This window comes from Falco rusticolus, chromosome 8, assembly GCF_015220075.1.
Source record: "Falco rusticolus isolate bFalRus1 chromosome 8, bFalRus1.pri, whole genome shotgun sequence".
In the NCBI taxonomy this organism is placed as follows: Eukaryota; Metazoa; Chordata; class Aves; order Falconiformes; family Falconidae; genus Falco; species Falco rusticolus.
Genome location: NC_051194.1, coordinates 49,544,539 through 49,570,115, shown reverse-complemented (window position 1 = coordinate 49,570,115; position 25,577 = coordinate 49,544,539). Strand labels below are relative to the sequence as shown.

At 47.8% G+C, this 25,577-nt stretch overlaps 3 protein-coding genes across 5 annotated transcripts in view; 2 read left to right on the top strand and 1 right to left on the bottom strand.

Annotated features, from left to right (window-relative positions):
- Positions 1-210: 210 nt before the first annotated feature.
- LOC119152634 (shugoshin 2-like) lies at positions 211-12,240 on the top strand. The gene is made up of 9 exons (XM_037398197.1): positions 211-727; positions 1,370-1,510; positions 2,341-2,516; positions 2,789-2,851; positions 3,447-3,541; positions 4,316-4,581; positions 5,162-7,108; positions 8,283-8,409; positions 9,246-12,240. Exons 2-9 carry the CDS (start codon positions 1,372-1,374, stop codon positions 9,439-9,441), a joined length of 3,009 nt encoding a protein of 1,002 aa, XP_037254094.1. The 5' UTR covers positions 211-727; positions 1,370-1,371; the 3' UTR covers positions 9,442-12,240.
- IDH1 (isocitrate dehydrogenase (NADP(+)) 1) lies at positions 11,500-25,097 on the bottom strand. The gene is made up of 9 exons (XM_037398203.1): positions 24,986-25,097; positions 22,285-22,412; positions 20,364-20,655; positions 18,495-18,600; positions 15,700-15,877; positions 15,124-15,275; positions 13,904-14,044; positions 12,945-13,107; positions 11,500-12,452 (listed from the first exon to the last, which is right to left on the bottom strand). Exons 2-9 carry the CDS (start codon positions 22,404-22,406, stop codon positions 12,359-12,361), a joined length of 1,248 nt encoding a protein of 415 aa, XP_037254100.1. The 5' UTR covers positions 22,407-22,412; positions 24,986-25,097; the 3' UTR covers positions 11,500-12,358.
- The window catches only part of PIKFYVE (phosphoinositide kinase, FYVE-type zinc finger containing), a 69,786-nt gene continuing 69,198 nt past the window's right edge, over positions 24,990-25,577 (top strand). For 2 of the 3 annotated variants that reach the window (XM_037398190.1, XM_037398188.1), the window contains exon 1: positions 25,020-25,296. In XM_037398190.1, the coding sequence (XP_037254087.1) occupies positions 25,049-25,296 (248 nt within the window). In that variant the 5' untranslated portion in view covers positions 25,020-25,048. Of the gene's footprint in view, positions 25,297-25,577 lie in introns of all 3 variants that reach the window. The other variant, XM_037398187.1, reaches the window with a different exon arrangement.

The window sequence follows — 25,577 nt, the reverse complement described above, 5'->3', positions numbered from 1 at the left end:
TAATGTATTAACAAATACCAGAAGAAATGGGTAGGATTTAGGATCCTTGCAGAGGGCTACCATTCACCGCCCGTGGCGGCAGGCAGCGGCGTTTCCACCGGCCTGCAACGTCACCTTGAGGGCAAATTCAAGGTTGACTGGAAAGCAGTGCGTTAACTTGGACCGAGACGTAATTAAGATTTTTGGGTTTCCTTTTAAGTAGCCCGCAAACCGTCACTTTTCCGCAGGCGAAAGCTGCGAGCCGGATGCCGAGTTCTGCGGACGAGCCATCCCGGACTTTGGGTGGCCCTCGGGAGCAGCCCTGGGGCTTTCCTGAGGCGCTGCAGCGGCTGCACCTCGCTGTGCCCGGGGCACGGCAGCGGCAGCCCCGCCTCACAAGCTCGGCCGCAGCGCCCGGGGCTGCGGCATTTCGCCGTCCCCTCTCCCCACGGACGGGGGCGGAGAGCTCCCCTCAGCGCCGGCAGCGCAAAATGGCCGCGCAGCCTGAGCGGGCGGCGGGGTCGCGAGCTCCCTCCCGCGCGAGCCGCCCGCGCCCTGGCGGCAGTGGGGCCGCGCGCCGCAGCCCGTAACGCGCGCGGGAGCCTCGCGCAGAGGCAGGCGGCCGTTACCGGGGCGGGGCGAGCTGTCGGCCGGCGCTGGTACGTTCAAAAGTCTCCCGGCGGGCAGCGCTGCCGGAGGGGCGGCGGCGAGCGGCGGCGGGTCGGCCGGCCGCGGGGCGCCCGCGCAGGCGAGGTGGGGGGGGTCCTGCCGGGGGGGGGCGAGGCGAGGCGGGGGGGACCTGCCGGGGGGGTCCTGCCGGGGGGGGGGGGCGAGGCGGGGGGGGGTCCTGCCGGGGGCGGGGGCGAGGCGGGGGGGACCTGCCGGGGGGGTCCTGCCGGGGGCGGGGGCGAGGCGGGGGGGACCTGCCGGGGGGGTCCTGCCGGGGGGGGGGGGCGAGGCGGGGGGGTCCTGCCGGGGGCGGGGGCGAGGCGGGGGGGTCTTGGCGGGGGGAGTCCTGCCGGGGGCGGGGGCGAGGCGGGGGGGTCCTGCCGGGGGGGCCCTGCCGGGGGGGGGGGCGAGGCGGGGGGGTCCTGCTGGGGGGGCCCTGCCGGGGGGGGGGGGCGAGGCGGGGGGGTCCTGCCGGGGGGGCGAGGCGGGGGGTCATGGCGGCCCCTGTCGCGGCTCCTGTCGCGGCCGCCGAGGCCGGCAGCAGCGGGGGCGAGGCGCGTCGCGGTGCCGCGGGCCTGCGGCCCGTCCCGCAGCCTGGGGCCTGCCGGGGGGCTCCGGGGGGCGAGGCCGCGGGGACGTTTCTCGGGGAGAGTGGCGGGGCTCGGCCGTGAGCACTTGCCGAGGGGTGCGGGAGCTGAGCCTGTTCTGTCGCTCTCTGTAGCCATGGCAGCTTGGGAGGTTTCCGAAACGTCCTTCAGCCTGAGCGGCGTGAGGGAGCGGATGCGGGAGAAGAAGAAGGGGCCCCTGAAGAACGCGAAGCTGAGTGCCTCGCTTGCATCGAAGATCAAAACCAAAATCATCAGTGAGTGTGTTCTGCCTTGCAGCCGGTGTGGAGGCAGCCAGCCGTGCCCGCCTCCAGCAGTGCCTTCTCTGCCAGCGGGTTTCTAGCTAATTCCATAGCCTGCAAATGAGTGTCAAGTGCCACTTCAGGTGCCCAATGAACCTGTGACTGTCAGGTTTCGTGGGGAACCTTTGGAGCAGCTGTTGGGGTTGCTGCAGGCAGCTTGGCAGTGCCTCGGCTGGCGTTGGACAGCCATGGCTGGGTAACCGAGTCCTCAGGGTCCAAACAGCAAAAACAAGTCATGGAAAGTGTTTTTTAGTGTATATGCAATCCTGTGCAGAAGCTAGCCTAACTGTGATTTGGTTTTACGGGGGAAGTAATGCAACAATAGTGCATGAGATAATCTGGATACTTTGAATAAGGCATTGCTGTTACTTTTATTTATTTTGAAATTGGGAAACGGGGATCTAAATCTCGTCAGGGGCTACTCAAACAAAAGGAGGTGTTTCTGTCTCATCTTGGGTGAAGGTGGGGATTCAGAGCTATAGGTGACTTGTTCAAGCTCAGCACCTGAACCACACCATCATTCAGTAAGAACTGAAGCAGTACCTCGTTGACCAAGCATGACCCACTGAGGGGGTGTCTGAAGTGTTGCAGGTCTTTGCTGCTGTTCTCTGGAGATTTCTGTTGCTGGAAGGAACTATACTGTTGACTTTGTCAGGGGGCTGTTGAGTTACAGAGATCTGAACCTGAGGGAGGCTATTCTGGGAAGAGGAAATAGTAGATCAAGGAAGAGGTGTGGATGAAACCTTGGATGCTGATTCTGTGTGATACTTCTATATCCCTCACAGACAACTCCTCCACTATTAAAGTCTCTCTGAAGCACAACAATAAAGCACTGGCCCTGGCCCTCAATGCAGAGAAAGCCAATGCACAGCGCCTCACCCAGGAGAAGACCATCTTGCAGAAGGAAGTGAAGCAGTGCCACTTCCAGAATGCTGTGCTGCGGCATAAGCTCTCCTTCCTGGTACGGCACTAACTGTGTGGCTGGGATGGGGAGGGGCGGTGAGCGAGGTATGCAGCACTAACATCTCAGTCTGGGAGATGCTTTTGGGAGGAGTGCGCTGTCACTGATCGTCTGTACTCTCTGCACATGAAAAATGTCACCATTCATTTGCTTACTCTTCCGAGCTGTGTTCTCCCAGAGCATACCTTGCTCTGGCTACCAGTGTCCTTGTTGGAATAGATGTTTTGATTTAACGTCTTTATTGTTTATCTCTCTTTATTACCTCAACACAGAATAATGTCTTGAAGGATCTTGAAAGCTTTGTGTATGGTGTTAAGATGGCCTGGCTGTCTGAGGTAAACCACAGGAAATATGAGCACATTGCTCTGGGAAGGGGGCTGTGTTTTTGTCTTGTGCTTTGTGTTGCCTGCTTGCTTCAGTGTTTGGTGCTTCATCTATTTTTCTTCGCTTGCTTGACTTGTGCTGGCTGCATCCTTGTTTTTAGCTCAGTATTAAGGATTTCCAGGGTAACTTCTGTAGGAAAGGCTACAGTTTTAAACTGCCTTCCTCTGGTTCATTGGCTGTACTGGCCAGTAGGCTTTTCTGCTGTGACAGGTTGTGACTTCAGTTTCTCTTTTTTATTTTCTCCAAGTGCCATGGGAACTTGGGATAGGGAATAGGATGCTTTCCATGTCCTCTGTCTTGTGGGTGGGAAATAGTCCTGCTTCCGAGTCTCAGATTATCTGAACTGGTTTAACTTCATCCTTAAGCCTGTGGAGACAGAATCTGACTGCTAAACTTACTTAAAATTGCACAAATTGTGGAATGGGAGAGGGTCATCAGCAGTATTTCACATACTTTCCAGGGTGAAACAGCTGCTGTTTCTGTACAGGAGGCTGTAAGGGAGATTGCAAGAGCTTTAAACCACCCTTCTGTTTCTCTGCTTTCCAGTTCCAAACAAGTTCTGCATCCTTGTCCCATGGCCAGCAGAGCAGCGTGACTGAAGATAGCTGGGCCGATAGTATTGCAGATGATCAACTTATGAGGTGGGTGTTAAAATGTCAGATACCACCAAGCTTGTCATGATTTTTTATATGCTAAACTTCCTCTTGTGTTTTATATGTGTGCCCAGTTGTCTGGTTTACATGAGATGTTTTCTCTAAACCGCCACTGCTTGACGTTTTCCTGTACTCTGTGTCTTTGTGCTGCCACTCCTTGTCTTATTTGTCCTAATGCTAAGGCTATGCATAAACTGGTCTTTCTCCCTCCTTTGATGAAAGCGCATTGCTTTCAGGTAGTTTTTCCTTTGTAGCTGGTGAGCGCTGCAAGATTTCCTCGAGTGAGTGAGTGCTGCTGCTTTGGTGTTTGTTACATAGAAATGCTTAATAATCACCTGCTTGTATGATGTAAACTTGCGCTCTGGAAAGAAGGTCAGAGCAGGATCTCTTACAATGTATTTGAAGTTATGTTTCTCCTCTGTCTGGTTTCCCCTTTGAATGCAGAGGAGCCCTTGGGGCTGCCCATGCGCATACCTCCAAGCAGCTGTGTTGATGTTCCACAGTGACATGAATCTGTGGTAGCAACCTGTGTGCTGAAAGGTCCTTGCTGCCTCTCTTGTTTTTCTCCTGTCTCTGTGTCTGCAGCGGTGTGCTTTCCGTACAAGTTGTACTTGCACGAAAATGGGTAATCTGTGCTGGCTGTGCAGTCTGTGTTCTTCAGCACTTGAAGTGTTCATAAATGTATTTCAGCCGCTTTTGATGGTTTCTGGGGCCTGTCACAGGTATGAAACATGTTCCATTGCTGTTAATCCTTCTCACCAGGGCTCCAGGAATACCAATGAGGGTGCCCATTTCCAAGCTGTGTAATGCAAGACAGCAAGGTGGCAGCTCCACAGCAGTTCTTACATCCTCACTAGATCTTCAGAGACCTGCTTCTAATGAGCCCCTGGAGGTTGTGCCTGTTGCCTCCAAAGACATTTTGTCACTGCAGCCTGCTGAGAAGCCTCAGTCTCACCAGGAAGAGAATGGGAAAAAGCTGACTGGAATGGAAGCACAAGAGGCTTTTCTTGACTCTTGCGTCTTTGGAGGTAAATTTGCATCTTTTGCTGTTCTTCTAGTATGCCTGCATGTCTACATTTTGAAATGAATGAGGGCAGTGCCATAGCTTCAGTTAGCTCTTAACTATCACTCCATCAGCATCTAGTGATTGTTAGGAACTGCATGCTTCAGTGATGCTGATACCACTAGAATTACCTATTCCAGAACGGGCTGTCTTAATGGGGATATTTAACATATCTGCAATAGCTCAAGAGCCCTCAGGCTTTCTGAGTAATAGGCACTGAACTTCAGAAATGTCTGAAGGTGCAGAATCTGACTAGATGCATATCTTCTGTTCCTTGTGAGTTTGCCATATAAATAATAACTCTCATACAGATCATAAGCATTCCTAAATATCAGGCTGGTTAAGGGATCTTGCTTTGGGCTTCGTTTCTGTTCTGAGGGGAGGCAGCTGCGCAATTCTGTTACACAGTGTGTTTGGGGAGTCCCTGTAGAGACAAAATCATGAGTTTTCTGTTCTGGATTTGTGGGGCATGGCTTTTAGCGGTATGGAGAAATCTGTCATTTGCCTGCTGTGTTTCTCAGTAATGAATTTAGTCTTCCCAACAGATCCCTCGTGTGCCACCCAACAAAATCCGAACGATTTGCCAGCACTTGCCTGGGAAAGTCATCCTCTTTCATATGAGGGCGATGAGATGGTGAAAAATGTCTTTGATCATCTATCACAAGGGCACGTTACTCAGAGGAAAAAGCGATCCACCCTGTTTGCAACAAGCACTCCATCTTCTTCTGTTGTGGATACCTTCCCACATGTCAGTTCCACTTGGCCAGCTCAGTGGAGCATCACAAAGGACAGCAGCAGCTCCAATAAAAGCAACACACAGCTACAGCTGAAATCTCCCACTTGCCTGGTTTCACCTACTCAAAACACTGTTATTCCTGATAGAAAATCTTTGGGTGAAGAGATTTTCTGTGATCAGTCACAGGCTAAAGGAACTGGGTGCAGTGTTGAAACAGACCGCAGCTATAACCAAGTCCCTGAGGTTGTTCCTGTAAAGGGTAAAAGCAAAAGTAATTCTAAAACTGGTGAGAAAACAACTGTTAAAAAAGCAAGCACACGAAAAAAGAAAACAAATGCAAATAAAAACAATGAAGAAAGTAGTTCTGTTATACCTCAAGGTGAAGAGAGTGCTCAAAGTGTGAATAAGCTTCTTCAGCCAGAAGTTGCGACATGTTCTAGTGAGCCTGACTTTTTTGAGATGAGGAAGAAGGGGGCCATCGACAGGAAGAACGGAAGCTGTGGTGTGGAGCAACATTCTCACTCTCCTGATGAAATCAAAGATCTCAGAAGAACATGTGTGGTGAATCCAGCACAGCTGCACAGTCCTGGAAGTGGTGACTTACTGCAGCAGGTTAAAAAGGGAGCTGTCTTTGAGATCCAAAGTATGGAGAGCTTGTCAAAAAGCCCAGTTACTACCCTCTCAAGTCATGAGGTTTCAGATTATTGTAGTCTACAAAATGCACTTTTCTTGAGGAAAGAGGCCTCAGGTGCCTGTGCTTCACAAGAGGACTTAAGCATGAGCACAAAGAGCATCAGACAGAAAGCCAACACAAAAACTACAGTAATTGGGCAAAGAGATGACTCTGAGGAGTATCTGCCAAGAAGCGTGCAAATACCGGAGGCCAAAGCTGAAGAACGGCCTAAAAAAACCCAGACAAGCAGGAAGAACACTGTCAGGAAAAGCAGTTGTGATCAGAGGAAAGAAGCTGATGGGTTTGGGGCATGTATAGATGTTCAAGGAGTAGCTAAGGAGAGCACAAAGGATTTTCCAGGTGATCTTAAACGTAGCAGGAAAACTTACGTTGTCCATCCTTTGGCTCTTCCAGGAGAATTGGGTTGTGTCCAGACAGATTGTGAAGGGGGTGAAACTGTATCTCCCAGGCCTGTTGCTTCGAGCAAAGCTAGCAAAATCCCCAGAGTTCTGAGGATGGTAGCTGTTCAGAGGAATAAAAAACAGACAGGAGGCCTTCAAGAAAAGGGGCAAGGTAAAGTTGACAGTGATGTGAATGCTTCGAAAATAGAGGCCTATACCCAACCAGAGCCTCAGAGAAAGAGGAACAGTTCTAGACCTCCAGAGACTGATTCCCTGGCCAGACAAAGTGATGGTGCCAAGGCACACATTGGAAGTTCAGTGGAACTTGCATCCAGGCAAACTGTCCTGATGGATAAATTTTCTTTCATTAAAGATCTGCTGTCTGAGCCAGGTGCCCTCCTGGAGAAGATAGCTGAGATACCACTTACAAATAATCTCATGGACCTTTCACACAGTCTTGAATCCACCTCTGTGACCTGTTCTGCAGCTTCACGTCTTGGCTCCAGGCTTACAGATGTACCGGTTTCCAAGAGCTTAAGTACCAAGGGCAACAGAATGCCAGAGAAATCCTCTGTTTTGCCAGCAAGCTCCCCGATACTTAAAGGAAAGCCTGCAAAGGAAATACCTGGAGAAAGAAACCAGGTTGAATCCAGTTTTCAAAGCTCATCCTCACAGGAACCTGGTAAGTAGTAGGCTGGGGAGAGGGCCTGTGTTTGGAGAAAAGTGCCAAAAATCCATGCAGCCGGTGCTTATATTTATCTTCCCCCCTCTCCATTTTTTTCAGAGTTAAAGATCAGTGTCCAGTACACCATTTATGCTTCCATTTATGCTGGCCAGTCATTTCTGTGGCTGCATTTGCTTTTGATTTATCAGCATTCTTGTAAGAATTTTTGGTCACTTGTTCATGTGTGGATATTGGGAAAAGACTAGGAGCATGTGCTGCGAGCTGTGTTTTACCAGTTATCTACAGGGCATGCCAGTCCATTTAGAACATCAGTTACTCAAGCAGTTGAAAAGTATAATGTGATGCTGACTCTACTAGAGTCAGCATTACTGGGGCACAAATACGAATAAAGATAGCAGGTTTTTGGTCCAGAGTGGTTAGTGCTGATAGGTTTCAGAATTTACACCTAGGTGGTATCTTCAATGGAAATTCTTCAGGAGCTATGTAAATTCTCTTGGTTGTGGTTTTCTGGTTTGTTTCCTGAAAGGATATGGAGGGTGTATCCCTTGGCTGATAATACAGTAAAGCTGAGCCTTTTTGGGAGCTTGCTGTTACCGAATACTCTGTAAAGAGAGTTGTTTTGTGGGGTTTTTCCTTCCTGTAGCTGTTGACAAACAGGCCTGTTACAGCTAGAGTGGGCTGTGCTTTGTAGAGAACGAGGACTTTTGTTCTCCTGGCCTCCCCCTCTTAGCTGACTTCACTTTGAAAGCTGCAGCAAACACTGGCAGGGTCCTATGTCGTGCTGGAAGTCTCTCAGTTTGTTTGGGTGCCGTAAGCTTGCTTTGTGCTCCAGGCTGTAAACTCCTGGGCACTAGAACTATTAACTACTGGTTTTGTGTCATTTTTCTTCCACACCAGGGCCCAATGATGCTAGTAGTATTATTATTGACCTGCATTTTTCCAGTGAGGAACTTAATTTGATTCATGAGCTGACTTTTAAGGAGCAGGTCTGGGATTTTTGAACAAAGGTGGTCCTGAGTTTTTGGGGGAACATGACTGGATTCAGGATTGTGCAGTGTTCAGAGAAACCTCGTAATGCAGCCCTTCTCTATTTGGCAGCTGTATTTCTTAGGATATCTGGAAATTATTTGGAAACACTTCGATCAACTCATGTGAATGTCTCCCTTTGCAGAGATCAGGCCACTGCAGGACTTGACCAATGTCAGGACTCTGTCTTCCTGCAGCTCTGAAGAAATGTCAAGGCGCTTGTCCAAGCGGAGGCGGGAACCAGCCTGCTACAAGGAGCCAAAGCTCAACAGGTTGGGCTTTAAACTATTCCTTTTTGTGACTGTTCCCATGCTGCAACCCCAGCTATGCTCTCATGTGCTCACTTTCCAGGGCTGGACCCTCTGCCACTTTGTGTTTCTGTGACCCTCCTACTACAGTGTGGTTAAGCCAAAATTCTGCATTAGGGTAGATGCATGTGCAGGCTTCTGGTAACAAGCTGCCAAAGATATTATTTCCCTCGCTGAGATGAGCACATCTTTTAGCTGACTGTATCCGTTGTACTCCACACTAATCCCTCATTAGCACTGAGGATAAAATACACGCTAAATAAAGACAGCTAAGTGAAAGCCCCGACTTCAGTGGCTGCCATTCTGTGATCTAAAGTTTTATACAACTGAGTGATACTTCCAATACTACCAAGCTGTCCTGGTTTTGGCTGGGATAAAGTTAATTTTCTTCCTAGTAGCTGGTGCAGTGCTGTGTTTTGGATTTAGCGTGGTGGTAATGTTGTTAACACACTAATGTTTTAGTTGTTGTTAAGCAGTGCCTACTCTAAGTCAAGGACTTTTCAGGTTTCCCATGCTCTGCCAGTGAGGATGTGCACAAGAGGCTGGGAGGGAGCAGAGCCAGGACAGCTGGTCCAAACCACATATTCCATACCACACAACGTCGTGTTCAGTATATAAACTGGGGGGAGCTGGCCAGGAGGGGCCAGTTGCTGCTGCGGTACTGGCTGAGCATTGGTCAGCAGGTGGTGAACAGTTGCATTGTGCATCACTAGTTTTTCTTGGGTTTTATTCCTCTCTTTCCTTTTCATTGCATTCAAGAAATACCTTGATGGTTCAATCTAACCTTTTTGGCTTTGCAGTAAACTGAGGCGGGGCGACCCTTTTACAAACATGGAGTTCTTCTACTCGCCTCTCAAGAAACCCAAAAAGACAACGACTTGCCAGATGACCAAGAAGATCAAAGAGGAAAAAGTATGGCTTCCTGAAGGATGTCCCAGTGCCAAGGCAGGCAAGCTAGTAACAACTGCAAGAGACATGGAGTCTGAAGGAAAATAGTAGTTGAACAGGCAGCCACCAGCTCCTAGATGCTAGTGTGTCTTTACTAGGGTATTTTTAATGTTTTGTATAGCTTATTTTTATTTTTAAATATAAATAAACTCCTATGTGGACAGTATAAAAACTTTGTGATATTTATTTCCTGCTTCCTTCCACCTTTAAATGCTGGGGTGCTTGTCTGCAGAGTCTTTGTGCGCAAGTGTTTGGCACCAGAGACAGCTAGCTGCCTCTGCCGGTTCTCTCCTGGCCCTGCAGAAGCCTGGGCAGAGTACGCCTTGGAGGGCTGATCTTCCAGCATGGCAGACCCCCACAAGGGCCACTGAAAGGGTATGAAAGTGTTTAAGCAGCCCAGGCTTTGGCAGCAAGCAGAAGAGGCATGCTGCCTAGCATCATTTCCTGTGAAAAGTGGCTTCTGTACAGGTAGAGCAGTCCACGGGAAAGTCGAATTTAGGGTTGACTGCTGCCCTAAAGTCAAAGCTCTCTGCCCTTCTGGAAGGGAGCCGTGTCAGTAACTGATAGATCCCCTCGCTGTATTTGCTGTCCGTGGGGATTTGCATACCGATGGAGTTGAAAACAGAGCCTGCCACCAGTCCTGAGCACACAGTAGCTAGGGGACAGATGGACACGTCTAACAACATCAGTGTCAGTGGTAAAGGTAAGCTGGGCTGTACTCTGATGGGAGACAACTTTTGCTGGGGTCTGTTGATGGGAGTGTTGGTGCAAAGTGCTGTCACTGGCGGTGGGAGTACGAGGGCCCTGCCTGGGAGCTCTGCCTGCCTCGCAGTATACCAGCTGCTTCACAATCGTGTTTCAGGAAATAGTGTGCTCTTCCATTGCAGATTGAGTGCCCGCTGGCCTCCAGGACTTGCTTTCTTAGGGTCTGCTGGTGTCTAACTTTGAAGATTATTGATACTAAACATCTGAGGGAGCAGTGGGGAAAATAAGTGATTGTATTGGTAGTAAAGGCGAAGGGAATGTGCCTCCTTGGAAGCAGGAAAAGTGTTTCCTCTTTCTCCATGGTTCTCCACGGCAGAGCAAGGAGAGGGATGCTCTGTTCTTATGACCACACTTAGTGCTGCTTCTCCCAACACAGAGCCAAGTGTTCCTTTCCTCAGCACTGCAGCAGCATCCATCAGTTCATAAGGACAGATGGGGACTTGCTGTGCTCTGCAGAGCCTTCCAGAACATTAGTACAGAGGGAAAACAGTGTTATCTGCAGTCAGGTAAATACTACTACACTGCTTACATTTCAAACTGTACTTAAGTACGTAAGTTAAAACAAAAAAAAGAAGTGTAAGATTTAAAAATGCCCCTTTATTTCTTCAGTTTCCTGAAAAGTACCAAGCTTTCTCTGGTACTCTGGAAGCCACATAGGAGCTAGTAAGTAACAGGGAATTTGTTAGAGGTGCTATTGTAGCATGACCTGCCTGCCTATGGCATCATAATTTGAGCTACTGATGTCAGAAGCCCCAGATGTTCCATATGATTGTTTCTGTTGCTTCTATGGGTCAGCAATGGGACTTTGTGCAGCTGCACTTCTTACACGCTCCTGTTAACAGACTAGCAGACTACTGTGTTCATTCGTATTGAAGGCACAGTGACAGCTACTAGCAGCTGTAGAGCTGTGTTTCAAACATGTGCTCATCCCAAAACAAATGTTAATACTAGCTAACCTAGTCTAACATTGCATTTCTATCCTAACCAACACTTAACAGCTAGTCAGCTGCAGGGTGAGAGTTTGTCTCACGTATAACCAGTTTCTGATCTTTGTTGAGTAGTGATGCATCAATTTCACTTTACATTAGTCCCAAAACAAAATTTCAATGGAAGTGGTACCTTTAAATTCTTGTGCGCTACCTGATGCTTGCCACCACATTATGGATCACATCTTGGCCTGGGCCAGAACAAATCAGTAAGTGAGAGATCAGTTTGTGCTTAAATTGCATTCTGACAGTCTGTCCCAGCATGTACTGGACTGTGCTGAAAGGTACTGGAGTTGCTCTCTGAGGCAGAATTTTCCCGTATCTGCTAATCACACAAAGGAAGGAGAGACACAAAGAATGTTAGTTGGCTTTTATTTTAGTCTGAACTAAAAACCCCAAACACACAACCATGGATGGAATAGTTTTTCAGAGTCATAATCTGACTTGCTGTATGACAAGAGGAAGGGTAAGTAATAACCCAGACAACTGGAGATAAGTTTTGCACCTTTATGAATTGTGGGGTGGGGGAAGAGGTAACAGTTCCTACATTTCACATCCAGTCAGAAGAAATATAACTAAATGCATGGCCTGCATTTAGACACTGCAGCATGGCTTTACTAGGCTCTCAGCCTATAGGCTTCTTTCCAGCATTTATAAGTGCTTATTCCCAAATGCCAGTCCTGACTGTAGCAATGGGACCAAATCCCTTAGTCTCAGGATACTATGCTCCGGTTGACACAAAAAGATAAATTAAGAGGAGGGCTGCAGTAGAGCTGGCGTAGCCCTGTGAGCTACTTATACTGAGTAGACAGTAGTGGAAAGGTGAGGACGGTTCTGATTTCTAAGGTCTGTTGGACAGTAAGTCACCGCTGGTTTGACCAGAGCTGTGACGCAGACTGGCTTTCAGTCTGACAGGAAGAGATAAAAGAAACACAGATCAAAGTCATGGTGAGAAACCTCAGGCCTGTGGTGAATGACATTGGGCATCTAGGCCCACACTGAGCTTGAATATTATCACATTCAGCTGCTTAGCAAAAGTAAGGCCCAGCCCAGCAGCTCAAGGGGTTTAAGAAAACATGATCTTTTAAACATTTTTAAAAAATGTACATATTCATTTTTGTCTAGCATTTGAAATGTTACACAAGTGTGATACTGTGCCACTTACACTCTGGTGTAAGCGGGAGACACTTTCTTAGTGGAGCTTGAGTAGAACTTTAAGGTTTGGGCAGAGAGGCTAGCTTCCTCTTCAGGTTTTCAGCAAGCTTGTCCATGAACTCAAAGGTGTTCAGGTAGTCAGAGCGTGTGACACTGCAGGGGAGAAGCAACACAAGACAGACATTAGTTGTAAAGCAACTCAAATGCTCAAAGAACTCTTAAGCCTTGCCTCTAAAACAATGAGAGTTATCTCCTACTCATCAGGTTGATGTTTTTTGCCAAAAGGCTCCAGAGAAGAGGCAGCCAGGTGGTATTTTGCAGTAAAGCAGGTCTCCATCCTAATAAATGGACAGGGCAGGACCTGGCCAATGTGGCCAGCCCGTCATAAGAGAAATCTTTGCAGTTCCTTATTTTACTTCCCCCATGTATTTGGTATGATAGCAGGGACAGAGCCACCTACACTAAGCTACTTGGGGCAGGGAGTCTCACGTTCTGTTTGTACACCACTGAGTACAGGTGAGCCCTGTTCTGTGACCAGACTCCTGCAATTCTTCATCACACTAAAATAACTTTCCAGCAAATGCTGTTCAGAAACACCAAATAAAACAGTCTCCTCCAAGCACAGCTGATTACTCTTACACTTACTTAGGTAAGCCTTTGATACAGGCAGCAAGGTCCTTTGTCATGAAGCCAGATTCAATGGTCTCAATGCAGACTTCTTCCAGGGCAACTGCAAAGTTCTTGAGGCTAGTGTTGTTGTCCAGCTTAGCTCTGTGAGCGAGTCCTCTTGTCCATGCGAAGATGGAGGCTGAGAGAGAACACTAGGTTACTCTGTCCTTCTAGAACTCCCTGGACGTTGCTCTAAACTGTCACGTGGGACAGTATTTTTTAATATTAATAAAACTGAGAACAGCCAAAAAGGAGAAAATGTGGTATGGGAAAGAGAACACTTAGCTTCACCTAGGCATCTTTTGCATTTTGTGCAGTTCTAAAGAAAAACAAACCCCAGAAACTCACTGCCTCCAGCGATCTCTTTGTGCATACCATTTTCTCTTATTTTGTTCCTGCCCAACTCAAAAAGAGATAGCTGGAGGCAGTGAGTCCCAGTGGTGGGACTCTGGTTACACAGAAAGTTGTCCTTACAATAGAAGGGTGCAGTCTTCTTCCTGGTATAACATTACACTCTGGTCCCTGCACAGTTGTAGAGGATTCTTTCCCTCATGTCCCGTTTTAGATGCACCTACACTTTAAGTATGTAAATGGATTGGGGGGTGGCTGGGTCTTTTGGAGCATTAGGAAGGGGAGTAAAATAAAAGCCAACCAACCTAAACTTTAAGGCCATTGTAGCTATAAACCCATTGTTTGCGGAAGAGCACAGCATGTCTCAAAGGCTAGGTTAGGTCTAGCTTATTGCTTGCACTTACTCCATTCCAGCCTGTCTTTGCTCCAGGCTGCACCTATCTCTATGGAAGAAAAACGCATTATGAACTACCCGTTTCACCACTCAGTGGTGCAATTCTCTGCAGAAAGGATGAAGATGTTCCTACTCCTAACCTGTTCTTTCACATGTAGAGATCACTGAAGGGCAGTGAAAAGCAGCTCACCAATGGGGTTAGTGGAGGTTTCCTGGCCTTTCTGGTGCATGCGGTAGTGACGAGTAACTGTGCCATGAGCAGCTTCTGCTTCAACAGTCTTGCCATCAGGGCAGATCAGCACACTGGTCATCATCCCCAGAGAGCCATAGCCTACAGGACACAAGTTTAAGTAGTTCAGTGTCTACTTTGGACAGCCCCCTTAAATTGCCCTTAATTCCCCCATCCTACAATCCCCCTACATCCTTCTCAGCCTTGATGTGAGTATTCCTGAACAACAGCGCTGCTGCTGCAACTACCTGGCTAGTCCCAACTTGTCAAGATAACAGCTTGTCTGAACAGAAATTGCTGCTGAACCATAAGATACAGATACACGGACATTCTGCACCATTTCAAGAAAATTAGTATTCTCATGTAACTTGCTCCAGACAGATTTTTACTGAAAAGATGCAGTATGGTAACAAAGAATCCTAAATAAGCAGTGTTGGGCTGCCAATCGCTATCTTCTGCACAGGGGGATAGGAAACAAATCTACTTCATATCAAGGGCATCTGCTCTAGTCAAAGGAACTGTGAGCTGGCAAAACTGATCATTCACATCACTTCTAACCCTGTAGGTTTCAGAGATTTGTGTCTTTGCAAGCTTCTTTGTTCACTAGTCAAATATGCATCCTTGTTCTGCAGTTTGCTGGCATTACTGTAGAAAGAGTACATTACATAAAGCCACACACCTTGTCCTTTGGGTTTCTGCATCCATATTTGGATGAAGCTTGGTTATATAGGATTTTGATCAAGCACTACAAGTCTGTAAAGTTCAACATACCAACTTTTCTCTTTACAACTGACAGTTAGCTTTAGGTCCTGAAGGTTTTCTTACTTATCTGTACAGCACCTCCCAGTATGCTCACCACCAGTCAGCTTAACTCAAGCTGTCAGTGACAAAATCCCAGCTGTCTGGATACCTTCCGTTAGAATGGAAAGCCTATCAGTTATTATGTTGGTATAACTGCCATCTGGCAAAGAAGTATAACTAAGCAGTCTACATTCAATGGATTTTCTTGGAAAAGCACAATCAGAAATTCTTTGCCTAGTATCTCTGTGACTGGCCACAGGTTAGAGGTGTAAATTCTGAGACCCAATGCCACCTCCTGGGCCACTACATAACATATGATACAAGCTCACAAGGGACTGGTACTGAGCCTACCTCAGTGTAGCACAGGAAACATCTCATACCTTGCGCAACAGAGTCAGACTGCACATCCCCATCATAGTTCTTGCAGGCCCAGACAAAGCCTCCTTCAGATTTCAGGGCCTGAGCAACCATGTCGTCAATCAGCCTATGCTCGTACCAGATCTTTTTGGCTTCAAACTGGGACTTGTATTCTCTGGAAAACAAAAAACAGAACAACCCTGTCATACAAGCAGGGACTGCACAATTTGTGCAAGTAATTGTGCGTAGTGAGGTACATAGAGTTAAGATTAAAAAAGCCCCACAAAAACAACAACTTAAAAGAAACTGACATCCTCTTTACTCTTTCTTTGCTTGCTTTGCTAGGCCACTGCAAGTCTCCTTCAGAATCACAGAAGCCCATAAAGAATCTGTAACCCTGTTAGGAGAGATGAACACCACAGCCACATTTAGCAGAGCTTTAGATATTGAGCACTGCATCCTGCAGGACAAGGGAAACTGACAGGGAAGGTACACAGCCCCCCAAAGTGCTGCTGAGTGTCTGAAAATGTTGAATTAACTGTAGCAGCTCAGAAGGCTGGAGAGGACTGCAGTAGGAAGTACACAACTATCCTAGTTACCTGTCGTAGATCTCTTGGAAGATGTCCTTAAAGCGGCCATCGTATCGCTTCAGGATGGTGTTCTTGGTGCTCATGTAGAGGGGCCAGCCCTTAGACAGTGCCATTTGGAAGGAACTATGGGCAAAATCCTTGATAGACTGGTCAAGATTGTACATTCCCATGGCTACACCACCACAGTCTGTTAGTGGAAGAAGAACATAGGAGAATCAACTAGGATTTAGTTTTGGTTAAGGATTTGACACTCTCCCCATCGCATACTCCGGCAGACAGGCTGGTGTTATCCCCAAGTGTCTTGATATAGTTCTCAATTTAATTTTATTAATAATCTCAGTTCAGAAGAAGATTCACTTTGCACTACCAGCTCAAACCTCCAGCAGCCCTGTAACACATGGGATAGGAAGGCAGTTTTGTTTTGCAGCTAGGTACATGTTAATACTGTGATCCAATACCCCCTAAGAAGTGTCTTCCTAATCCAGCCTAAACAGAAAAACTGTGACAGGAGTGAGTGTGCTTGAACTCCCACTAGCCATGTAAGTAATACAGAGTATTTTTCCAACAAAGCAGCAAGCAGCAGTTTGGAGCAGGGGCCTTGGTCAAAGCTAGAAATGGTTTGCTCCCATCTTAAGTGCCTTGCACCTTCAGGTTTTGACTGCACTGCAGAACTAACTCCAGCAGTCAGAGGCAGCTTTGCCTAGTTCGCGTAAGCAGGTCCCCACATGTATTCCTGCATCATTTCAGCACCTGCGTCTGGCCTGTCCCACCGCTTTGTTTCACCTGCTCAGGCTCACGTCCAGCAAGTTGCAGGAAGCATAGGCCAGCCACCTGGGTGCAAGGCAAAGCCCCTAGAAGGCTATAAGGAACTACCAACACTCACATGACTTGTGTAATGCAGATGTGTTAGCAGCCTGAATGAAAGTGCCTTTAACTTACAGCCCAGCTGACCTGGGAGAAAGCAGCACTCAGATCATGGGAGAGGCTGATTGTGGGTGAAAGTAGGGCCTAGGACTTCATGAAAAAGCTTTGTCATACTCTGCGCACTGCTCTTTGTGTTTCTATTGCAAAGCAGATACCATGTACTTTATTTTAAGCACCTTACTGTCACCACCTCTCTAGTCTGTTGTGTAGTGCCTAGGTTTTTTTTAATTTATTATTATTTTTGAAAGTACCCTTTCCTAATATCCATTTTTCCTTATCTCCAGATGGTTGTTATTATATGGACATGTATACAGAATGAAGAGGGAAAGCAAGAGGAGGTTTATCTGCTTGCCAAGATTGGAAGGTCATTTAAAGTTGATACTGGCAGGGAATGAAATCCCTGTTATTAACAGTGAAAATACATGTTGTCCCCCTGCCTCCCTCAGCAAGTCCAGGACAGAACAGGGTCTGATCAGCTACAGAGACAGTGTTCTCTGGAGCCATGATATCATAGTTGCTGGATGACAGCTACTGAGTTTTACTCAAATACTGTTTGTACATAGGTAAAAAAACCCAACCCCTTGTTGCAATTGTACAATCATACTGAAATCTCTTGATTCAGTGTCAAGGCTGAACATACTCGTATAGCAACAGAACATGCTTCCCTTATGCATTGTGGAGATACAGTGGCACAACAGTTAACTGTTGGGAGGAGAGCTCCCCCAGGGCAACAGCAGTAATTTGCCATCTTTGCACTTCCTTGCTTTCTGCTCGCTGATGCAACACAGCAGTGAATCAGACTGGCAGCTGTGTTGCCTTCACAGCTGGAACTGCCAGACATCTTCAATACAGGCTCATCAGTCACCTATCAAGTGAAAATAGATTAGGACTGGCAGTGAAGCAAGTGAACTCCGGGTGAAAGACTGTGTGATAAGAGATTGTAGAGATTTAGGCTCCTGTGAGCAAGAATGCCAAAGAAATCAAGTATTACAGAAGGGGGTCATATGCAGTCTTGGCACCCATTTGCCAAGCCAACTGCATACTAACTAGCTGTGGCTTACCCTGATGTATTAGGTTTTTTTGTAACTAGAAACAAAACATTGCACATACTCAGGTCACCCTAGGCCTTCAAATCCTGAACCCTTTCATCACTGATAAACAAGAGATTACTCGTGTGATGTTTTCCTGAATCCTGACTCTAAAGAAAACCCTGGGTTCTAGCAACATGCACGTGATTGTTTTCATGCATTAAAGCCCTGCAATTTCAGGACTCCTCCTCCTGAGTCTAGCAACATCTACAACCAGCACAGCCATCTTGCTAGGAGGGACACCAATACCTTTGGGACTGCATCTATTAAAACAGTTAGAGCCTACACAGTCAAGAGCATCCTTGTTAACCTCCTTTCCACCTGCAGAGTAAGGGTCACTTCTTATTTCTATTGAAAAAGTTAAAAAATAATAAAAAGACTGCTTAACAAAGAAGGGTACAAACTGCAAAGGTATACAGAACCCTGTAAGACAAACTAAACCCAGAAAGAATTATACCTGAATTGTTCTCAAATATATCTCCACTCAGGTCAAGCCCTGTTTAGATCGCAAGTTTTCCTCTGATCAGAGAGGAAAACACACATGCTGCTACCAGAGTCGTCATAAAGGGAGCATGACAGGTGGCCTGGTATGATTGTATATCTAATCTAACTCTTCCACCCCAAGATTTCAAGTAACTTTCAGTACTTCCCAAATAAATGAAGAAGGCCCCGACCTTCTCCCTCACTCTACCTCAAAGTTGTATTTTACCACCAAACAGGTATGACCTATACTTCAAGGTTGAATTAAACCCAAAATATCAGTTTTAATCACAACTGAGAGGTAATACCTACTTTCAAAGTTATGGACCAGATATGTGACCGGTTTGCCTCCATCTTTTGGAGTGTAGGTCATCTCTACTTTTCCAGGCCCAGGTACTACAAAATCAGTTGCTCTGTACTGTTAAAAAAAAATAAAAAATTGTCATGATGATTTTATCTATCAGGAGGACAGAAACCATAAAAGATAATCCACATTTATGAGGGCAGGGTGCAGAAAAGCATGAATGGTCATACCAAAAGACCCATTGAACAAGCTCTGTTTACTCAGCCTTGCGGCCATTGGATGATTTTACTGGATATTAAAAAGGCAGGTAGTTAAAAGAGTTTGCCTGTTTCAGAAGAGATGTTCCTTTTTAAAGGAAAAAGCTTACAGATTCTTTGGCCACTTTAATTGGTGGAGTACATATTCTTGCAGATGCGCTGAAGTTTTAAAGTGCAGAGTATCCAGAGCGTTGTATGGTCTGTGAGTAGAAAGGCTCCTCTCCCTGCCTCAAAACCAGCTATTCATATCAGAACTACTGATCTCATGAATAAGGGGGAATCATACAGCACCTTAATAACAGCCATTATTTCTATTCATCATATAACATTTGTAAGGCCAATCTTTACTAAGAGTTCTTTGAATTCTGTGAACGGGTACATATGTTGCTCCTCTAAGCTATACAGACACAGAAGAGCAGTCAACATTTACTTCAAGGGTGTCTCATATTCCCAGCTGTCCTGAACAGTACTATTTAAGGTTACATTTCCTTGAAATTCATCACTCTTTCACATAGTTCCCCTTCTGTTGAGGGAATTCATTCCCTGAGTTATTCTGAGTTTACTCAAGTGTCTTGCACATATGTCCTTTACATGTTCTTGTATTATTCCTTTCACTTTAATCTCATACTTTGGCAGTGTTTCAATCCTTCCCCCTTAATCCATTGTTTCCTATTATTATTTTGACCTTCTCAATTATTCAGTACTATTAAGGACCTCAAATCCCATTCTATTCTAGTGTCAGGGCTTTGCAATTGTCTTCCTCTTGGAAATTTTATTATTTTACCTTCCCAACACAGCTAATCTTACAACTTGTTCTCAGTTTGTGGGTTAACTCACCTATTTAAAGCACTCTGCTCTTGTTGAAGGCCTTTTTTGTCATGTTTGGCTGCTTTACCACATATCATTACCCATGAGGAACTGCATGGTCAATTCTTGTCCTCTGAGCTGCCCAAAGGCCACTGCACTGCGTGCCATGCTAGGGGCTTTTGATGACCTTGTACTACCTCTGGCAGGAGAGCTCTGATACAGGATGTTCCCCTGCTTTGGTACCACAGCCTGACGTGCCCAGTATGAACATTAACTCTGCAAGAGTTCTGTGCAAGTAAGTTTTAGAAGCAGATCAGTTAAAAAAAAAACCAAACCAACCCAAAACCTGCACCCACACACAGAATGCAACTTTGCCCACTTCTAAAAATCACACACTCTGTTCCACTTTTACTGTGAGCAACACCTGCCACCAAGCAAGTCCTTCTCAGAAGTAATAAGGTGCGTGATGTAAAGGATATTTTCCTCAAGACTTTGCTATGTAGGAAAGAGAGCTCTAAGTTTTTTTTATTTATTTCTGCAGGAGTTATACCTTGTGTTTAAGTACAGGCCTATCTAGTCCAAGCATAGGGCCCTGCATGCTGTTTATACAGCTACACTGTTTAAGAAAGAGGCATGAACCAAGCTCTCTCACACTTTGGCAGGTGCTGTACAAAGTGCTAGCAAGTGCCCACTCCCAGGTAGAGTGCAAGAGATTAAGCAACAGCACAAGGATGTCTAAGTCTTTGTAGCTCTATGCCACTCAGGACTAAGCCTGCTCAGATAAAGAGAGGGGTAAGCACTGAAGTGACTCACTTGATCCCCATAAGCATGACGGCCAATAACAATGGGTTTCACCCATCCAGACACCAGCCGGGGAATGTTCTTGCAGATAATAGCCTCCCTGAAGACAGTGCCACCTAGGATGTTTCTAATGGTACCATTGGGAGACTTCCACATCTGCTTCAACTTGAACTCCTCCACTCTTTTCTCATCAGGAGTGATGGTTGCACACTTTATGCCAACATTGTATTTCTTTATGGCTTCAGCAGCTTCCACAGTTACTTTATCATTTGTAGCATCACGATGCTCAATGCCCAAGTCATAGCTGTAAGAAACCCACAAAGATGGTCAGAACTTCCCAGGACATTTGTTTGTGTCCAACAGGAAAGAAACCAGACCCCACATGTGCCTGTGATCATAGTTTCAGCACTCTGCCGTAACTGAAGTTATCCCTCTTCGAGTGCAAATACTGCTGGAATGGAAAAAAACAAGCTCATATACTGACACTTCTGCTGCTGGCAGGAGGCTGCAGAAAGGACAGCTTCAGTTTATGGCTGAGGCTCTCTGCCAACATGGGACATAGCCAGTGTCTCCTCTGCCTTCACTTCCAAGCTTCCAGTCCGGGATTCTAATGGTACAGAGCAGCACAATCTCCAAATGAATATGGGCCTTTATTTCAAACCTCTTGTGCTGAAGGTTCTGGCTTCCTTCATGTACTGAACATGTGAAGCTACACCAGGCTTAAAAGCTGCTTTGACAATGGACCCACAATCCTGCTCTGGCAGCAAAACTGCCGATATTTCCCTCAGTGCAGAGGAAGCACGTTTCCCACACTCACTGTTTTAATAGCTTTTGGAGAATAACGGATGCCCAGCATGGGACAGCCCTGAAGCATAGCCAGCTGTACATGAATCTAGCCATTGTGCTGCCCCAGCCAGGGGTCTGCTTTCCCTCCTCCCACCCCTCTTTGGAAAGGGATGTTCTCCAGACTGTGTGCACGTATTATGCTTCTGGGTTCCTGTTTGCTTGGTTCTCAACACCAGCAAGCAGAAAGCCTGATGTAGGTGGCATACAAATGACTCTAGGAGCAGGGGAAGAGGTCAGACTTGTGGATTTAATGATGACGGATACCATTGAAGGCCTCTGTCCACATGGCTAGGGGCAATGCAGCTACTTCTCTAATACTTCTAGCTCAGTAGCTAGAAAGGGAAGAGGTTACCCGTTCTGCTTGACCAGATACTGTAGATGGTATGTCCCTTTTACCATACCAGCTGTTAGTGTTTGTTTTTTCCAGAAGGGAGCAGGAGAGCACAACCTAGGCTCGTGGAGTAATTGCAACAGCGAACTCACACTGTCAGCAGCAGAGCTCAAGCTTACAGACATCAGGGCAGCCTGTGCCCTACAACCACCCTCTTGCCCTCTAGACAGGTCTTCAAACAGAGATGGCTAGAAGCCATAGACCTACTCGGAGTCCACAGATGCTATGCTTCAAGTCAGGGAGTGGCTGAAACACCTCATGCATGTTTCTCATTGTTTAGGCTGCAGGAAACCATGCAGACTGCCCAGGTGCTGGAAAGCTGAGACACAGGAGATAAAAATGTTGACCATAACTATGACAGACCTGTACCAGAGGTACAGTACAGAAAGAAAGATAACTCACAATTAAGCATTCATTGCTTACTGCTGTGAGGAACCCCACAGGGGCTGCCATACTGACAAAACCACCTTCACTAGGAGCCTATACTCTCCAGAGTACTTAGTGAGGTTGGCCCTTAGACAAGTTAACCAGGAGGGTCTGCTGGCTACTTTACCAGTATAAAAAGGGCTAGTTAGCTTCCCTGCACTAATGCAGGAGGAGCTGTAAGGCCCTCAGTGCCAAGTGAAACATGATCAATGCCTAATGACACATGCAAACTGCAGTACAAAATGACTGTGTATCATAAAGAGGCATTACCTGTGCAGATCCAGATCTACATAAGGAAAAATTAGCTTTTCTTTAATCAGTTCCCAGATGACTCGTGTCATTTCATCTCCTTGCATCTCTACAACAGAGCCTCCACGGATTTTTTTAGACATCTTGAGCTGCAATAGATATAAACCTAAGTTAATAGATATAAAACCCCATTAAAAACTGACCGCACACATCACCAATACACATGGCTGTATTTTTACAGCACAACGACAAGAGTGGTACTAACACAGCATATAGGAATCTCCTAAAGACTTGAAAATAACCACAATTTATCACTAGTTTCATGCTAACTAGTATTATTCTTAAAGCCCCAGCTCCTAGGTAGATCTAGCTGAAGATAAAAATAAAGGTTAATACTGAGAGTTAAGGGTGTGTGTTCTGAGGGCATGAGCTTTAATTATGGTTGTACAAAAGAATGTGAAAGCATGGCCAAACTCTTCCCCCAAATACCACAGAAACATATGAGCACTATTTGTTTTTAGATATAAGTTCTAGTCCAGTTGCCTGTTTCTCCCTTTTTTTTCTGAAAAAATGGGGATTAGTGGACATTATTTTAATGACAGCTCGTGTTACTGCCACTATTAAGATTAATGCGTTGTCAGAGTCTTTATTTGCTTTCTTCCCCAGGAAGGAAGAAAAAAGGTACAGAAATCCAAGAGTAACATCAAGAGTACTTTCTCATGGCAAGCTTTATTTCTGTTGTTAAAACAAATACTGGACAGATTTGTTTTCTGTATGGAACAGAGGTTTCCCAAGAGATTTGTTCACAAAGTCTAAAAAAATAAACCTGAACTCTGCCCTTCTATTTGCACTTTGTTCCTTGACAAAGCCCAACCCCACAAGCCACCCAACTGCTGTAACACAGCACTCTGCTTTCTAACAGACAGTTTCTCGGTTCTCAGCTCTGATTATGCAAGAGCTATGACTTGGCAAGTTCCTCCTCCCAAGACAGTCCCATTCTTGTATGCAGCTGTTAGGCTACTACAGTGAGATACCAAGCTCTCATGCCTGAGGTTGCAGTCTCACAGATACCAAGGTCCACGGCTTTATCCAGAATGAGGAGTCCTACTGTGCACAGAGTCTATTCACCTAGATGAAGTTATTCAGAGGCATGAGGTTTGCAGTGCAAGGGCCCCAGGTTACAAGCATGTGGAAAGACTGCTTCCTGGTTCCAATTTTTTTTTTTTTAATTAAACTTATGCTGTGTTACCAAAATCCAATCCATTAAATATTTTTAGTCTGTGAAGAGAATAAACTTTCTAAGCTATGTTGTAGCTACTGCACCAAGCTTCCCCAAACTTTTTAAAGAGCAAGAAATAATAAAATAATTTGCGAGTTACTGAGACTGTTTATTATGAGCATATAAACTTGAAAAATTAACTAGCTGGAGGCACTCCTATCCCAAGGAAAGATAGTATCTTGATTTGTATTCAGCCTCTCCAGTCTTTATGGAAAATTTTACCTTCACATGACCAAACTGTGTCAGAACTCAGTTTACTTATGCAAGTATCTGGGGCCAATTTTTCATTTGTGACTATCTAAATGAGGACTGCATCGCACTCCTGCCGCTTGGGCACAAGATCACTACTCAGTAGATTTCAGTCCAATCCATTTACACAAAAAACTACACAGACACCCACGCACCATCGCCTGTTTTACGGCTTGTTCCCTGCTTAAATGAGACAAATCAGAGTGTGCCAGTCACAGCAGTAGGTTTTGCAGAGCTGTCTCCAGGCTTATAACGATGGTACGTGAGACACACCTCCACCGACATACATCTCCACTGACACGTGGAAACAGCAGCTTCTTGAACAACTCTGACAGCACCCTACATGTTTATCTTACGGCCCCAGGACTTTTCCCTGCTCAGATGCTGGAGCCCCCCGTTTCCCTGGCACCCGGGCAGCAGCACAGCAGCATCTCTCCCTGCGCCCCAGCGCCAACGTGCCCAGCAGCTCCTCTAGAGAGCAGGCGTTCCCCGGAGTTAACTCTCCTGCCACTCCTCCCCTTCGATTTTATACTCTCCAGAACTGCCGAAAGTCCGCAAGGTCCCTCTCCTACAGCAACCATGCCTTAAATACACCCAACCCAGCCATTTAGCCAAGGCAGCTCAGAAGAAATCTTGTGAATTTCCAAATACCCCTCGCCCTCCGGAGGCCTACGCTCGGTCACTACTGCCACACCGCCCCGCTTCAGGGTTACCGCGGACCCTGCGGGTGAGGCGCGCTCCCCGGGCCGCTCCCCGCCGTGCCCGCCCGCAGCCCGGCTCCCCCAGCACGGGCAGCGCCGCGCAGGCCGCGGCCGAGCCCCACGCACCGGCATCACCTGGGCACGGCGCCGCCCGGCAGGGCCGCCGCCGTACGCGAGGGGCACCCAGCGCAGCCGGCGTGAGGCGACACCGCCGACTGCCAGCAGGTACCCGGGGTGCGAGGGGAGGAAGCCCAGCCCTGGGCCGGGGAGGTGGCTGCAGCGCGCCAGCACCCGCTCGGCAACCGGGGCGTCTCGAGCGGTCCCTGCCGTAGAGCTCCCACCTCGAACGGCCAGACAAAAAGGCCTCAAAGCGCAAACGCACTGCCTCCAGGCACCTCCGCAGGGCGGGGGGCGCAGCGTCCGAGACGGGAAGGACAAAGGGTCAGGGCGCGGCCCCAGCCCACCTCACCCGCGGGGCGCCGAGCCCCGTTACCTGCGGGCGGCGCCGGTCCGGCTTTCACGGCGATGCGGGGCCCGGCTGTGCACGGCGCCTTTTATGGGGCCGCGCCCCCGCCCCCGCCCGGCTCCGCCGCCGCGGCGCCCCCTACCGGCCACTCCTCCCAGCGGCGGAGCAGCGGAGGGAGGAGCGGGTGTTGGCCCCGGGCCCGCGCCGTGGCTCCCCGGCCCGCCCGGGTGTTGCGCCCCGATGCCGCCTTGTGAGGGGGCCGCGGCAGCACGTAACGTGCCGCTGCCGTTCCGCCGGGCCAGGCAGCCCGCAGCGCGGCCTTCTCCCAGACAGCAGCAGTAAGTGGGCTGCCTCGCCACAGGGGAAGCGATGGCGCTGGCGGGCACGAAGGCCCGGGCGCCGGGGGGGTCGGGCGCGCCCGGGCAGCTGGGGCGAGTCGCAGGGGGAGCGCCGTGCGGGCCGGCCTCGGCTGCGGGGCCCCGGCGGAACCGCGTCGCGTACACCCTGGCGGGCACAGCCCTGGGCACGTCGCACCGCGACCCCCAGCAGCGGGACTCCCCGCCCTGTGGGGCAGGACATGGCGCCCCGCGGGGGCCGGGACCGAGTTTGACGCGGGGAG